The following is a 15823-nucleotide window of genomic DNA, read 5'->3' as shown; positions in this document are numbered from 1 at the left end:
GCAGGACTGCAACAAGCATTTCTTAACAGGCTATGTGCAAGGTGGTTCCTCAAGTCTAGAAGACCCAAGCCTCAGGCTTCCTCCAGAAAAGCAGACTGGGAGACAGAATTTACAAATCAACTTGCTGACCGGACAAAGCCCTGGAATCCTGTGTCAATGCGTTTTAAACTAAGGCCAGATGCTTTTTGGTAGGCCGCCTCTTTCCATGAGCTGGTGGGTACTTCAAGTCTATGATTTGATTCTCATTTCTTAAAAAAGGATGAGTATGTATGGTAGTTGGGTATAGGTATGGTATAAATTTCAGGTGGAAATAGGAATTAAAGGATATGATTTGCCTTGGTGGGGGAAGAAAAAGGCCATAAAAGAGAATTGCACTTAAAGGTACATTGTCGAAAAATCTAAACTATAAAATTCATTACCTGCCATTACATCAACAACAAAAAGGCATTTTATTTTATCATTTTTATTTTTTTGAGAGTGTTTCACTTTTGTCACCAAGGATGGAGTGCAACGGTGCGATCTTGGCTCACTGCAACCTCCACCTCCCAGGTTCAAGCGATTCTTCTACCTCAACCTCCTGAGTAGCTGGGATTACAGATATCTGCCACCACGCCCAGCTAATTTTTTTTGTATTTTTAGTAGAGACGGGGTTTCACCGTGTTGGCCAGGCTGGTCTCAAACTCCTAACCTCAGGTGATCCGCTCATCTCGGCCTCCCAAAGTGCTGGGATTATTACAGATGTGAGCCACTGTGCCCAGCCCAAAAAGGCATTTTAAACAAAAATTCTGACATTTAAAAACTGAAAATATACCACACCACTGCACTCCTGCCTAGGTGACAGAGCAAAACTCTGTCTCAAAAAAACAAAACGAAAAACAAAAAACCCTGAAAATATGAGGCCAGGAGTTCAAGGCTGCAATGAGCCAATACTGCACCTTTGTACTCCCGCCTGGGTGACAGAGACCTTGTTGGTAAGAAAAAAAAAAAAAAAAAACTGAAAATAGAAAAGAGGGCTTTTACAATGTTGATGAACTCATCTTAGAGTACATGATTTATAAATACATAAATATCCATGCATACTTTTACAGTGATAACTACTGGAAAAAATGAGAATGTTAAAAAAGCCAATCTAGACAGAGTCCTTCTCATTCCACCTGCCTCTTTATGTTGGTAATACCAGGAGTCTTAAGAGAGCTGCTGTGGTCTATGTCACATTCATCCCAGCCTCCTGTCTAATCCTGTAGCTGATGATGAAAATGTGATAAATCTTCTGGCTTAGCTTTGATGCTGGGAAAAAAAGAAAAGAAAACGTTATATAACCACATAGTCCAGTGACTCAAATTCATCTTCATAAATTAAAATATAGCAGTGATGTAATATTTATGTACTATCCAGACAGTAAGTATACTCAGAAATTATTAATATTTTACAACATACAGAAAATTCAGCAAAACATTGACCACACCATCCATTTGGAAGCCAGAACTTGATTTTCCTGTCTTGTCACTTGCAATCTATAAATGTTCACAATTTAAGTGATAATGGAAATGCTTAAAATACTTTTCCTGGCATGCTTTGCAGTCAAAGGTTCTAAAAACAGAGTCACACAAACACTTATTGTTCTAAATTAAAAGCAGTCAATTCAGGTAGTAATTCACAACATTTCACATTGAGTCAGGATATTTAGATGTGAAGGTTATATATTTCTGGATTTCACACTATTAGAAACTGTAAAAGCATGTCTTCAAATAGTGGTGAAATGAAGCAGAGCTATTCTTTCTGGGTACTCTCTAGCACCTCTGGTAAATTTAAACTTGGCTTTAGACAACTTTTAAGCAGGGTGTGAAAAAATCACTTTGGCTGTCACCTTGTATTTGAATGAATTTCCTTAACATTTAGCAGTGCAAGTGAATCAATCGGAGAGTCTTTTTAGTAATCAGAGATTTCAAGGTATGACCTGTTTCCTAGGTAGGCCAGTCAGTGCTTTTTTTTTTTTTTTTTTTTTTTTTTGAGATGGAGTCTCACTCTGTCACCCAGGCTGGAGTGCAGTGGCGCGATCTCGGTTCACTGCAACCTCTGCTGCCCGGGTTTAAGCAATTCTCCTGCCTCAGCCTCCCAAGTAGCTGGGATTACAGGTGCCTGCCACTGCACCTGGCTAATTTTTGTAGTTTTTAGTAGAGACGGGGTTTCACCATCTTGGCCAGGCTGGTCTTGGACTCATGACCTCATGATCCACCCACGTCGGCTTCCCAAAGTGCTGGGATTAGAGGCGTGAGCCACTGCGCCCGGTCCCAGTCAGTCTTTTTGAGATGAAAAAAAAACAAAATTCCTCAGCAAAAGCAAATTATAAGAAGACTTTCATTATTTAGGGGAATGCCTAAAGTAACCATCTTAAGTCCAAAAAGAAAAAAATCCCCTAAGTCATCTCTCAAATGACAGGACAGACCAATGCTATGGAAGCACACAGCTGCTGCCGGTTGGGCTGCTGTGAATACCGTCTTTTCCACAGGTGTTTGCAGGTGATCCACTACTGACTCATGAGCTCCAGACAAGACTGGTCTGTGGGATGAGACACACCTTTTCTGGCTTCTATTTCTAGTGGATAAAGAGTAAAAGACAAGTAGCTCCAATAAGCGTTTATCTTGGGGTACAACAAGACCTCTGATTTAACTAATCTGATGGCTGATTTTTTTTTTTAACTTTTCTTTGAGACAGGGTCTCACTCTGTCACCCAAGCTGGAGTGCAGTGGTACGATCATGGCTGACTGCAGCCTCAACCTCCCAGGCTCAAGTGATCCTCCCACCTCAGCCTCTCGAGTAGCTGGGACCATAGGCATGTGCCACCATGCCCAGATAGTTTTTATTTTATTTTTTGTTGCGACAAAAGTCTCACTATCCTACCCAGGCTGGTCTGGAACTCCTGGGCTCAAGCAATTCTCCCACCTCGGCTTTCCAAAGTGCTGGGATTACAGGCGGAGCCACCAGGCCAGGTTGATTTTTTTTTTTTTTTTTTTTTTTAAATACTCACCAACATTTGCACCATCTTAGAATCACAGCTGCTTCCACCAAGGAAGCGGCAGCTCTAGTACCTCAGAGCTTACCAAGATAACAAAATGCACAAAATCAGGCACACTTGTTTTTGTTACTTTTCTTTGAAATTTCTTTTTCTTTCTTTTTTTTTGAAACTATCTCACCCCATCACCCAGGCTAGAGTACAGTGGTGCAATCTCGGCTCACTACAACCTCCACCTTCCAGGCTCAAGTGATTCTCCTGCCTCAGCTTCCACAGTAACTGGGACTACAGGCATGTACTACCACACCTGGCTAATTTTTGTATTTTTAGTAGATGGGGTTTTGTCATGTTGGCCAGGCTGATCTTGAACTCTGAACCTCAAATGATCTGCCCACCTCATCAGACTCCCAAAGTGCTGGGATTATAGGCATGAGCCAATGCACCTGGGCTTTCAAATTTCATAGTCACTTTTCTTTTTGTTTATTATTTTTTGTTTTGAGGCAAAGTCTCGCTCTGTTGCCCAGGCTGGAGTGCAGTGGTGTGATCTCCGCTCACTGCAACCTTTGCCTCCCAGGTTCCAGTGATTCTCCTGCCTCAGCCTCTTGAGTAGCTGGGATTACAGGCACGCACCACCACGCCCAGCTAAATTTTGTATTTTTAGTAGAGATGGGGGTTTCACCATGTTGGTCAGGCTGGTCTCGAACTCCTGACCTTATGATCTGCCTGCCTCGGCCTCCCATAGTGTTAGGATTACAGGTGTAAGCCACCACGCCTGGCCTTCATAGTCACTTTTCATACTGCCATTTTCCCTCTTGGGATAAAAATGTTCTCAGAAAAAACGGACCACATAATTAGGTTGACAGCTTCTTTGAGTCAGTAATGATAGCTTCCTAGTCAATCACTCCTTTCTCCTTAAGACATTACCTTGGACATATCAACTCTGACAGTCATAGCAATGACACCTTTCCTGAGTCAGCTGCTGCTCTTTGTTAATTATCGCTCATTAATTGGTAAGGTGAGCAACCACAAAGGCTGCTAGCAGGAGCCTAGGATGGCAGTTAGATAATCAAGATTGCTTACTCAATGTATGTGTGTTTCAATCCCCTTTCAAAAGAAAAAAAAAATCATATACTGCAACTGTCCAACAAATCCCACCTGTCAGAAACCAATGCTCATTTCTTTTCTCAGACTTAAAAAAAGAGCTGGACAGATTGCAGAGCTGTACTTGCCTCAAAGCTGCAGAATAGCCATAAAGTATTTTTAAAATCTTAAAGAGCCTGTGCCTCCAAATCATCATCACTGTCTGTCTTGAGATACCAACAATGCCAGGAAATTTACTCCCACTTGGTAGCTAGCTTTAAAACTCAACTAAACTCTAATTTTTTAGCTAAAGATCAATTCTGGGCAGAACAACAACAGACGTTTTCAGGTGTATGGCTGGACATCAGGAGTATTTTGTCTATGGGCTGGCAATGTTGCCTAATGTTTATCAGCATCCTCTATCATGTGTGCAAAAACTGCAGGCAAAGGACAAAACTGCTGCAAAGTCCTCATGGCTCTCTTTCCAGTGGCCTTCAATCGAGAGGGGACAGCCTTCAATACCACACAAATTTGTCATGGTACACAGATCAGATGACTCGTTCTCAGAATGGGCTTATCTAGAAGTCTTAAAGACTCACCAGGCACAGTGACTCACACCAGCACTTTGGGAGGCTGAGGCAGTTGGATCATTTGAGACCAGCCTGGAGAACACAGCGAAACCTGGTCTCTACAAAAATTAACCAAGCATAGTGGCGCACACCTGTAGTCCCAGCTACTGGGGAGGCTAAGGTGCAAGGATCACTTGAGCCTGGGAGGTCAAGGCTGCAGTTAGCTGTGAGCAAGTCACTGCACTCCAGCCTGAGCAACAGGCAAAACTCTATGCACAAAACAAAACTGGCAAAACTCTATGCACCCACGAAGTATCTCACCTTTCAGAATCAGCTGAATTTCACTTACAGTGGCATCAACAGACTAAAGTTAAACCTGGCTACTTAGAAAAATATAGGTTTTATTTGAAGGAAGTTGCAACACAATTCAAAAATGCTATAGACTGGCTGGGCGCGGTGGCTCAAGCCTGTAATCCCAGCACTTTGGGAGGCCGAGATGGGTGGATCACGAGGTCAGGAGATCAAGACCATCCTGGCTAACGCGGTGAAACCCTGTCTCTACTAGAAAAAACACGAAAAACTAGCCGGGCGTAGTGGTGGGCGCCTGTAGTCCCAGCTGCTCGGGAGGCTGAGGCAGGAGAATGGTGTAAACCCGGGAGGCGGAGCTTGCAGTGAGCAGAGATCCAGCCACTGCACTCCAGCCTGGGTGACAGAGCGAGACTCTTGTCTCAAAAAACAAAAATAAAATAATATAAAAATGCTATAGAAGTATGGCCTCTGTATAGGTTTCTTCCACATAGCTAACTGCTAATGATTAGTAAGATGGCAGCACTGGTTTCAAGATGATAATTTCATGCCTGAGGACTCTTCTCTGTAGACTCACACTGTGCAATGACAGTGTCAAGAATGAACATCCCAGGGCAGGGGCTCTGTACATTTTTTAAGTATAAGACCCCTTTAGGATGTTTCAGAAAGACCCTAACACACACACACACACACATTTCACACTGGTCTATAATGTTTGGGACGTGCCAAACCTCCTCAGTCTCCTACTGGGGTCTGCAGCCCAATGTCATTAGGTGTTCTGATCTCTAATACCCAACATGACTGGAAGGAGTTCAGATACCTTTCAGAAAACATATAAGACAGAGAAGTATAATGGAGAACTGATATAAAAAATCAGAAAACCTTTCCAGGCATGGTGGCTCACGCCTGTAATCCCAACACTTTGGGAGGCTGAAGTGGGCAGATCAACTGAAGTCAGGAGTTGGAGAACAGCTTGGCCAACATGGTGAAACCCCATCTCTACTAAAAATACAAAAAATAGCCGGGCGTGGTGGCAGGTGCCTGTAATCACAGCCACTCGGGAGGCTGAGGCAAGGGATCACTTAAACTTGCAAGGCAGAGGTTGCAGTGAGCTGAACCATTGCACTCCAGCCTGGGCAACAAGAGCAAAACTCCGTCTCAAAAAAAAAAGGAAAATCAGAAAATCTCTTAGAAACAAAAAGGAAAGAATCTACCACAGCAGTTAAAAAATAAAGGCTCGGCCAGGTGCAGTGGCTCATGCCTGTAATCCTAGCACTTTGGGAGGGTGGGCAGATCACTTGAGGCCAGGAGTTCAAGACCAGCCTGGAAAACATGGCAAAACCATCTCTACTAAAAATACAAAAATTAGCTGGGTGTGGTAGTACCCGGCTGTAATCCCAGCTACTGAGGAGGCTGAGGTGCTAGAATCACTTGAGCCTTGGAGGCAGAGGTTGCAGTGAGCCGAGATCGTGCTGCTGCACTCCAGTCTGGGTGACAAAGTGAGACTCTGTCTAAAAAATAAATTAAAAATAAAGGCTCACCTCACTCCCTGCCTACCTCTGCCTCTGCCCCTGCCCCATAAGGTATACTCCAGCAGCCAGAAACTAGCTCCTCCCTGGCTGGGCCCCAAGAACCTCACTATAGGACACCCAAGGACTGCCCAATAAGTTTTTAAGTATTACCTGAGAAGATCCAAAAAGCCACAAACTCGCAATTCACATTGCCCCCTGGCTAAAAACAGTAGCCCCTTTGTAACAGCTGGTTTTACTTATTTATTTATTTTTTGTCAGGAGTACTGCATTGAGATAACAGCCAATTTTAAAAACATAATAGCATCTCAAAAACCAACCTGAAGCTTTTCCCCAGGTTCAGATTAAAACTAAAAGAATACTTTTTTAAGAAAAACAAACCATCCTGAAAATCAAGTGGGGTGTGCTGTTTGGGACTGAAATACTTTACGAGCAACTGAGGATTTGATTAGATCCTTGACACCCATTCGGAAGAGGACCTCTGTATGTGCCCCACCTCCCAAGACAAGACCTGAATGTGGAGGAATGGGCTTACATATGTTTCTAAGGGCAGACCTAAAAAGGGACCAGTAGCTTTTTACTCTATTGCTTCAGTCGATTTTATAAGTATTTTCTGAGTACCTTCTCTGGGGTATAAGTATACTAGGTTTGGGAGTACTAAAGACTAAATAAAACTTTAGACACCATCTCTTCCCTCAAGGTCACAACTGCTTTAAAAGAGGTCTGGATAAAGTGCCAAAGGAATTTTGGAAGATAAGCGAGCAATTAATTCTGCTGCCTGAGCAGATAAATGTGAAACAAGTACATATTGGGGGTGATTCTGAAAAGTATTAATAGCTGGGATGCCCAGCTCCATACTCTGAGGTTCTTTCTGCCACACTCTCTATAGGCCCAGCTCCAGCATCCAGATTCAAGACTCTAGGCAAAACTCACTGTAAAAAATCCATCGCCTGAGATCAGACCCCACAGGATACAGAACAGCTATGGTATCGACATTGCTCCAGCCACATTCCTATCAGCAAATCAGAGAAGCCAAACTAGTCAGGTCACCACTCACGGCCAGGGTAAGGATGAGTTAGTTACTCTATTACCAACAAGATTTTTTAACAAGTAGGAAACAAGTATTCTAGCCAACATTTTTATAAACATCAAGCAAAAATCTCAAAACAATGTTCCTAATCACCCAGAAGAAGTTAAGCTTATGTGTTACCTCATCAACAACGCATAATTTATCACAATGTGTTGTCAACTACTTATGAAAAGGTTATACCAATTATGGGGAAATAATAATGAAAAGGTATAGGTCTTTGGGGTAGTAAACAAGAGCACTCAAAAACAATACTCTAATATAGTGTCATCAAAGCAGGGACTGTTAACTCTACACCATTTCATCACATACACTTGGAAATCCTATTTACCTTTTTCATTAACTCACTTCTGGTAGTAAATTGTGGCAGGTCTTCCACTTCAATCCCATCGGCCATTTCCATCACCTTGTCTAAAAGGTCTTTATTGTAACTGCACAATAAAAAGTAATAAGGTAAAAACCTCGGAAGAATTGTCATTGTGAATCAATAAGAAACTGCAGGTTGCTCAACCATAAAATCAACTCTCAGAGAACTGATCTGATACTGCAGGGCAAACCTATACACGCTCAGCACAAGGTTTTGAGATGGAGTCTTGCTGTATCCCCCAGGCTGGAGTGCAGTGGTGTGATCTTGGCTCACTGCCACCTCCACCTCCCAGGTTCAAGCAATTCTCCTGCCTCAGCCTCCTGAGTAGCTGGGATTACAGGCGTGTGCCACCATGCCCGGCTAATTTTAGTATTTTTAGTAGAGACAGGGTTTCACCATGTTGGCCAGGCTGGTCTCGAACTCCTGACCTCAAGTGATCTTCCTGCCTCGGTCTCCCAAAGTGCTGGGATTACTGGCTTGAGACACTGCGCCTGGTCCTGTGAACACTTCTTGCTTGTAGATACAGAAGTGGACTTTATAAATACCAGTAGAGCAAATGTTTCAAGATTTAGAAGAACAGAGGCACTGTACATCTAACAACAGATATTCTCAGATACGGGATGAGGGCCAAAATATTTTTGTTTATTTTTTAAATACATGGAATGTCAGTCTAACAAAAACATTTATTTGCCCAATTCTCTGACATTCGCCTAACCATGGAAAACCAGGATTTCCCAGGAGCACCTAGAAGGCAGGGAAAAGGGACGGGTGCCTCTGGCATTGGTTCCCTACGTACTGTTCTAATAAACCCCAATATGTGAAGCAAAACCAAGTGGCTTAGGCCTGGAGGGGCCAAATGACCAGAGTCAGGCAACCATAATAGGTATAGAAACCAAGATCAAACCAAGTCACCCTATTTTCCTAACACAATTTCAGGAAAATGGAGGCTCTCTAACAGGGAGTCTCAAGATTTGCCACCTTCCTCATGGAGGGGTGAAGGGAATGCCTTATCAGGCACTTCAAAAGCGGGTCTTTGTCCTTTTGGTGCAGCAGCCAGGATGAAGTGGGCTTTGGGACCTTGACAAAAAGGCATCGGTCATTTTCATAAGAGGGAAAACAAAGAGGTAAAGCTGGTTCCTACTTAGGACCCAGTGGGCTGTGGAGTGAGGACAAAAAGGCACAGGATACAGATTACATCCTGTCATTAGTGGTTAAAATCCATCAAACCTGCCAGAAGCTGCATGGTCCTAGTTACATCACTTCCCTCCCTAAGCTTTTTCATCTGTAAAATGGGGATCTCCGTTTCTGTCTCTGCACTTTGCCATGTAGGTGACAGAGGCTAACGGACTTCGAATGCACACTGCAAAGGTGATGGTTTGAGCTAATAATAATAGTAATACATATAACAATAGCAACTTTTGAACTCGCCATGTATTTAGCTCTTCACCCTTTAATTATTACAGTCATCATAACCACCCTTTTACCAGAAGAGAAAACTGAGGCTCAAAGATAAGGATCGTTCCAAGGGGCCTTCAGGGTGGGAATCAGTCTTCGGGCCGGGCAATGCGGATGGAGGTTGGGAGCGGGTTCAGTCTGGGGCAGAGGTTCGGGTCAGGGGTGAGCCCTGGAAGAGGGCTTGAGGGTCGGAAGAGAGGGGACAGGATCAGCCGGCCGGCAGGGGTCCGCACCTGCAGCCTAGGAAGAGATGGTTGGCCCAGACCATGGAGAGGGACAGCAGCTGGTCCAGGCGGCCACCGCCGTCGGGCGGGTCGCGGTAGTCGGGCAGGTGGCGCAAGATGAATTCCATGCGGGCCTTCCATTGCTTCTCGCTCTCTGAGTAGGAGCGGAACTGCTCCGCGAAGTCGGCCGCCTGCCGCACCCCCGAGACCAGCTCCTCCACTGCAGCTGCCGCCTCGCCACCGACCATGGTGCCCGCTGCAGCCGAAGACCGGATAGCCCGCCGCCTTCCCGTCGCGCACTGCGCCACCACCTGCCAGCCAGAGGGGCCCCGTCAGCGCACGACTGCTCCAGAAGACCAGCCTGGAGCGCCCTCGCCCGGAGCGGCGGCCTGCGGGGGCACAGAGCGGCTCCTGGCTCCTCAGACCGCCGCAGCCCGCGGTGCATGCCCTGGGTCTACCCAGGGCTGCAAGGGCCCTTCGCGGTCGACCCTGCTGGGAACCGGTGGGAAAACTGAGGTCCCTAAGCACAGAGTCGGAGCGCCCTCTTCCAGTTGGCAGCTGGATGCCAGTCAGAGCTATGCTGTATCTTTCTTGCCCTGGGAGTTTCCCAGGCACCGCCTCATCCTAAGGGATATCAGGGGGCCCGGGTCAGGGATAGATAGGTCCACTTCCAGGGGTCTCCACAGCCACGCAGGTTGGGGCCCGCCTTCCTGGAGCGAGTAATCCATCCATCCGGTGAATACTTGCCAGGCACATTGCTAGGTGCTGGAGAGGCAATGAGAGCACACTCGGAGCCCTGCTCGCCTGAACTTTACCATCGAGTGGAGGAGCAGACATTAGTGAACTAATTGCTCAAGTAAGTGGAGAATTTCAGCGTTGACAAGTACTAGTAAAGAGAAGTCCAGCGTGCTACAACCATGAATAAGCAAGGAAGGGACCCAATCTAGTCTTGGGGTCAGGGAAGTGATCCTGGAGAACTGAAAAATGAGCAATTTTCTGAGAAAAGGGGAGTCGGTCAGAGCAAGAAAGAGCATGGCCTGGTAAGAGAATTGCAAGATACAGGGTAGGAGGGGCTGGGGGGCAGGGCAGGTAGAGAATGGAGAAGATGAGGTTGCAGAGGTCAGCAAGGCCAGTAGGCCAGGCAGGGATCCTGGCTAGATCCGAAGAATGGGGAGCCACTGAAGGATTTTAACCAGAACAGTGACACCTGGGTTTACAAAAGATGCTGGAAGGAGTCAGAAAGAATGTGTCCAGAGGAAATGAGCAAGTTTGGATTTGGTTTTAAATAGAGACAGGGTTTCGCCGTGTTGCCCAGGCTGAGTCTCGAACTCCTGAGCTCAAGTGATCTGTCTCAGCCTCCCAAAATGCTGGGATTACACGTGTGAGCCATCGCGACTGGCTAGTCCTGAAAGTTTCTATTTAGCCGGCATGACTCGGCTGTCTGTTCTAGGCTCAGGTAGCAGACACACTGAGAGACAAAAGAGCTTCCTTTAAAGTGGTGAATTCCCCATCCCTGGAAGCATTCAAGTACAGTAACTGGGTGTTGGGGCTCAGAAACCAATACCTCAAAATGTATTTTGACATGCTGAACTGATGAAGAAGCCTCAAGGTCTCTCTGACCTCACCCACCACCACACTCCTGTCTGTCAATTCTTTATTCCTCCCAAAGCCTAAGATGAAGTTGTTCCCTTATCTGCCTAAATTTAGTCCAGAACACCAAAGGAAACAATTACCTCTGGTTCCCTCCCTGAGTTTTCATTAACTGAACTCGTTTTGCAGGAGGAAAGACAAGTATGTCAACACACCAGGACAGACTTTTGTCACAAACCCTTGACTCCTCTGCAGGCCCAACAGACTTTGTCCCAGGCCATTGCATGTTCTTCAAGCCCACTGAATTACCCTAAAAATCACAGGCTGGGCGCGGTGGCTCAAGCCTGTAATCCCAGCACTTTGGGAGGCCGAGACGGGGGGATCACAAGGTCAGGAGATCGAGACCATCCTGGCTAACACAGTGAAACCCCGTCTGTACTAAAAAAATACAAAAAACTAGCCGGGCGAGGTGGCGGGTGCCTGTAGTCCCAGCTACTCAGGAGGCTGAGCCAGGAGAGTGGCGTAAACCCGGGAGGCGGAGCTTGCAGTGAGCTGAGATCTGGCCACTGCACTCCAGCCTGGGCAACAGAGGGAGACTCAAAAAAAAAAAAAAAAAATCATTTACTACCCATCTAAAATATCCACACTCTGGATGATGGGGTAATCACTCTGTGATTAACTATGCACATTAATAAACTTGTCTGCCTTGTCTCCTCTTTTTTTTTTTTTTTTTTTTTTTTTGAGACCAAATTTTGCTCTTTTTGCCCAGGCTGGAGTGCAATGGCGTGATCTCTGCTCACCGCAACCTCTGCCTCCCAGGTTCAAGTGATTCTCCTGCCTCAGCTTCCTGAGTAGCTGGGATTACAGGCACCTGACATCACACCCGGCTAATTTTGTATCTTTAGTAGAAACGGGGTTTCACCATGTTGACCAGGCTGGTCTCGAACCCTTAATCTCAGGTGGTCCGCCCTCCTCGGCCTCCCAAAGTGATGGAATTATAGGCGTGAGCCACAGCACCTGGTGCCTTTTCTCGTCTTAATCTGCCTTTTGTCAATTGATTTTCGCGAACCTTCAGAGAGCAAAGGAAAGTTTTCCCTTCGCACAAGGAGTCACTTGAGCCTTCACCAGCTTTGAGAGATTATTGGCATAATAGGCTTCCCCATTGCCCCCAATCAAATGTGAGATTGGGGTACAGAGGTGAGCCTAGAATCCACGATCTAGGGCTCCAGTGCAGGTCCTATGTTGTGAGTGTGGCCTGTGGGGAGAGCTGATCACGTCCTGTCTGCTGCTTCTGCAGCTTCTTTTTGGGCATCAGGGTCCCCAGAAATCAGAGACTCAACAAAGCGTGGAAATACGGGGCAGTCCACACAGTATGAACCTGAAGACCCAGCACCAAGCTCAGTGATATGGCGTTATGGTTAACAACAGGGAGGCATGGTATTCATGCTCATGTGGGCAAGGAAAGTGTCAACAGGCCTGTGAGACCAAAGACAGAGTCAGCTACTCCCAGCAATCAGGAATTGGTACACAGACCTAAAAGTTCCAAAAGTGAGTGCAGATCACACATCCTGAGAGGCTTGTTAAAATGACAGACTCCCCAGGCTCACCATTGGATGTTCAGAATCAAGGCCCCAGGTAATTCTGCTTCCACCTGCCGCTGACCAAACTTAGAAAAACTCAAAATTGTTGAGGGTTCTCTGAGCAAAATTCTTGGTCACCTGATTGTACAGTACAGAGGCTAGCTCAGAAATAGGAACCCAGGCTCTGCAAACAGCAGCTGCAATTACACAGCCAGTCCTGCCTATGGGGTGTGAAAAAGCTAAGGGTCATGCAGCAACTACCTTATTTATCATATCTGTGACAATTATGGAGCATATGCATATAGATAACGTATGTACGAACATATTCAGACATGCATACAATTGTAAACCCAAAAGTGCACAAATAGGCATTTTTTTTTTTTTAAATACAGAATCTTGCTCTGCCATACAGGCTAGAGTACAGTGCCACATCATGGCTCACTGCAGCCTTGACCTCCCAGGTTCAACAAATCCTCCCACCTCAGCCTCCATGAGTAGCTGGGACTACAGGTGTGTACCACAGTGCCCAGCTAATTTTTAAGTTTTTCAGAGAGATGGGATCTTGCTATGTTATCCAGGCTGGTCTCAAACTCCCAGGCTTAAGTGATTCTCTTGCCTCAGCCTCCCAAAGTGCTAGGATTACAGGCCTGAGCCACTACACCTGGCCAGGTATTCTTTTTTCAAAAAAGTTATGTTATTAATATTATACTTTCAAAATGTTAAGTAGTATAAAAATATTGGCCAGGCACAGTGGCTCACGGGCCGGACACGGTGGCTCACACCTGTAATCCCAGCACTTTGGGAGGCTGAGGCAGGCGGATCACCTGAGGTCAGGAGTTTGAGACCAGCCTGGCATACATAGCAAAAGTCCATCTCTACTAAAAATACAAAATTAGCCAGGTGTGGTGGCACATACCTGTAATCCCAGCTACTCAGGAGGCTAAGGCAGAAGAATCACTTGAACCTGGGAGGCAGAGGTTCTAATGAGCAAAGATCGCACCATTGCACTGTAGCCTGGGCAACAGAGCAAGACTGTTTCCAAAAAAAAAAAAAATTGTTAATGGCCACACACAGTGAGACCCTCATCTCTACAATTACAAAATTAGCTGGGCATGGTGGTATACAACAATAGTTCCAGCTGCTTGGGAGGCTAAGATAGGATGATTGCTTGAGCCCAGGAGTTCAAAGCTACAGTGAGCTATGACAGCAACACTGCATTTCAGCCTGGGAGACAGAGCAAGACCTTGTCTCAACAACAACAATAAAAAAAGTTAGTTAATAATTAACACTTCACAGAACAATGTGGCAAGTCCAATTATTGACCAGCTTATTGTTTCTAACTTTTTTTTAGGATTCAGATTTTTTTTTTTTTTTTTTTGAGAGAGATTCTTACTCTGTTGCCCAGGCTGTAGTGCAGTGACATGATATCGGCTCACTGCAACCTCCACCTCCCTGGTTCAAGCGATTGTCCTGCCTCAGCATCCCGAGTAGCTGGGACTACAGGGATTTGCCACCATACCTGGCTAATTTTTGTATTTTTAGTAGAGATGGGAGTTTCACTACATTAGCCACACTGGTCTTGAACTCCTGACCTCAAGTGATCCACCCATCAGCCTCCCAAAGTGATGGGATTACAGGCGTGAGTCACCATGCCCGGCCAATTCAGATTTTCTTAGAGCATAATACTTAATAATATAGACAAGATAAACTTTTGTACCTCATCTTTTAAAATATTTATTGAAATATTTCAATACATAAAATTCACCCACTTAAAGTATACAATCCATGGCTTTAGTGTATTCACAGATTTTTGCAACCATCAACATAAATTAAGTATAGAACATGTTTATCACCCTATTCCCATAAGCATTCACTTCCCTTTTCTCTTCACTCCTGGCAACAACTCATCTACTTTTTGTCTCTATGGATTTCCTAGTCTGGACATTTCATTTAAATGAAATCTTTGGGACTGGCTTCTTTCACTTATGTTTTCAAGGTTCATCCATGTTGTAGCAAGTGTTAGTACTTTATTACTTTTTATGGCTGAATAATATTCCATTGTATGAATCCACCTCATTCATCAGTTGCTGGATATTTAGGTTGCTTCTACTTTTGGCTGTTATGAATAATGCTGGCATGTGCATTCATTACAACTTTTTTGTGGACATGTATTTTCAGTTCTCTTGGGTATATTGTAAATTGCTGGGTCATATGGTAACTCTATGTTTAACTTTTCGTTTTGTTTTTTGAGACAGGGTCTCACTCCTTCACCCAGCTTGGAATGCAGTGGCACAATTTTGGCTCATTGCAACTGCTGCCTCCTGAGTTCAAGTGATTCTCCTGCCTCAGTCTCCCAAGTAGGTGGGACTACAGGCGCACGCCACCATGCCCAGCTAATTTTGGTATTTTCAGTAGAAACGGGGGTTTCACTATGTTGGCCACGCTGGTCTCAAACTCCTGACCTTGGGTGATCTGCCCGCCTCAGCCTCCCAAAGTGCTGGGATTATAGGTGTGAGCCACCATGCCCAGCTGTGTTTAACTTTTTGAACAAACTGTTTTCCACAGTGTCTGAACTGCTCCACAGTGCTATTGGTAATGAGTGAGAGTTCCAACTTCCCCACATTCTTGCCAACACTTAGTATTTTCCCTTTTTTAATTTTTAAATTATAGCCATCCCGGGGGTACCAAGTGATACCTCATTGTTGTTTTGATTTGCATTTTCCTAATAAGTAATGATCCTGAGCATCTTTCTTGTGCTTATTGGCCATGTGTATATCTTTTTGGGGACATGTCTATTCAGATCACTTGCCCCCTTTTTTTCCTTTCTTTTTTCCCTTTGTTAGAGTTAATTTTTTGCTTATGAAATATTTCAGGCCAGGCATGGTGGCTCACGCCTGTAATCCCAGCACTTTGGGAGGCCAAGGCAGGCGGATCACAAGGTCAGGAGATTGAGACCATCCTGGCTAACACAGTGAAACCTCGTCTCTATTAAAAATACACAAAATTAGCCAGGCGTGGTGGCG

The 15823-nt window shown here is 45.1% G+C and overlaps 2 protein-coding genes across 4 annotated transcripts in view; both read right to left on the bottom strand.

The window, feature by feature from the left end:
• The window catches only part of PPP2CA (protein phosphatase 2 catalytic subunit alpha), a 354454-nt gene that overhangs the window by 230438 nt on the left and 108193 nt on the right, over positions 1–15823 (bottom strand). The gene's annotated exons all lie outside the window — the stretch shown is intronic.
• The window catches only part of CDKN2AIPNL (CDKN2A interacting protein N-terminal like), a 413846-nt gene continuing 398470 nt past the window's right edge, over positions 448–15823 (bottom strand). Inside the window, exons 2-4 of one of the 3 annotated variants that reach the window (XM_050792900.1) lie at positions 9640–9921; positions 7933–8015; positions 448–1287 (exon numbers count right to left, since the gene is read on the bottom strand). In XM_050792900.1, coding sequence (XP_050648857.1) covers positions 1205–1287; positions 7933–8015; positions 9640–9878 — 405 coding nt within the window. In that variant the 5' untranslated portion in view covers positions 9879–9921 and the 3' untranslated portion in view covers positions 448–1204. Of the gene's footprint in view, positions 1288–7915; positions 8016–9639; positions 9968–15823 lie in introns of those variants that run through there. The other 2 variants (XM_050792899.1, XM_050792901.1) reach the window with 2 other exon arrangements.

The sequence above is a fragment of the Macaca thibetana genome, chromosome 6 (genome assembly GCF_024542745.1).
Source record: "Macaca thibetana thibetana isolate TM-01 chromosome 6, ASM2454274v1, whole genome shotgun sequence".
NCBI classification, from domain to species: domain Eukaryota; kingdom Metazoa; phylum Chordata; class Mammalia; order Primates; family Cercopithecidae; genus Macaca; species Macaca thibetana.
The sequence above is the reverse complement of the archived record's forward strand: the minus strand, read 5'-3'. Positions and strand labels throughout refer to the sequence as shown.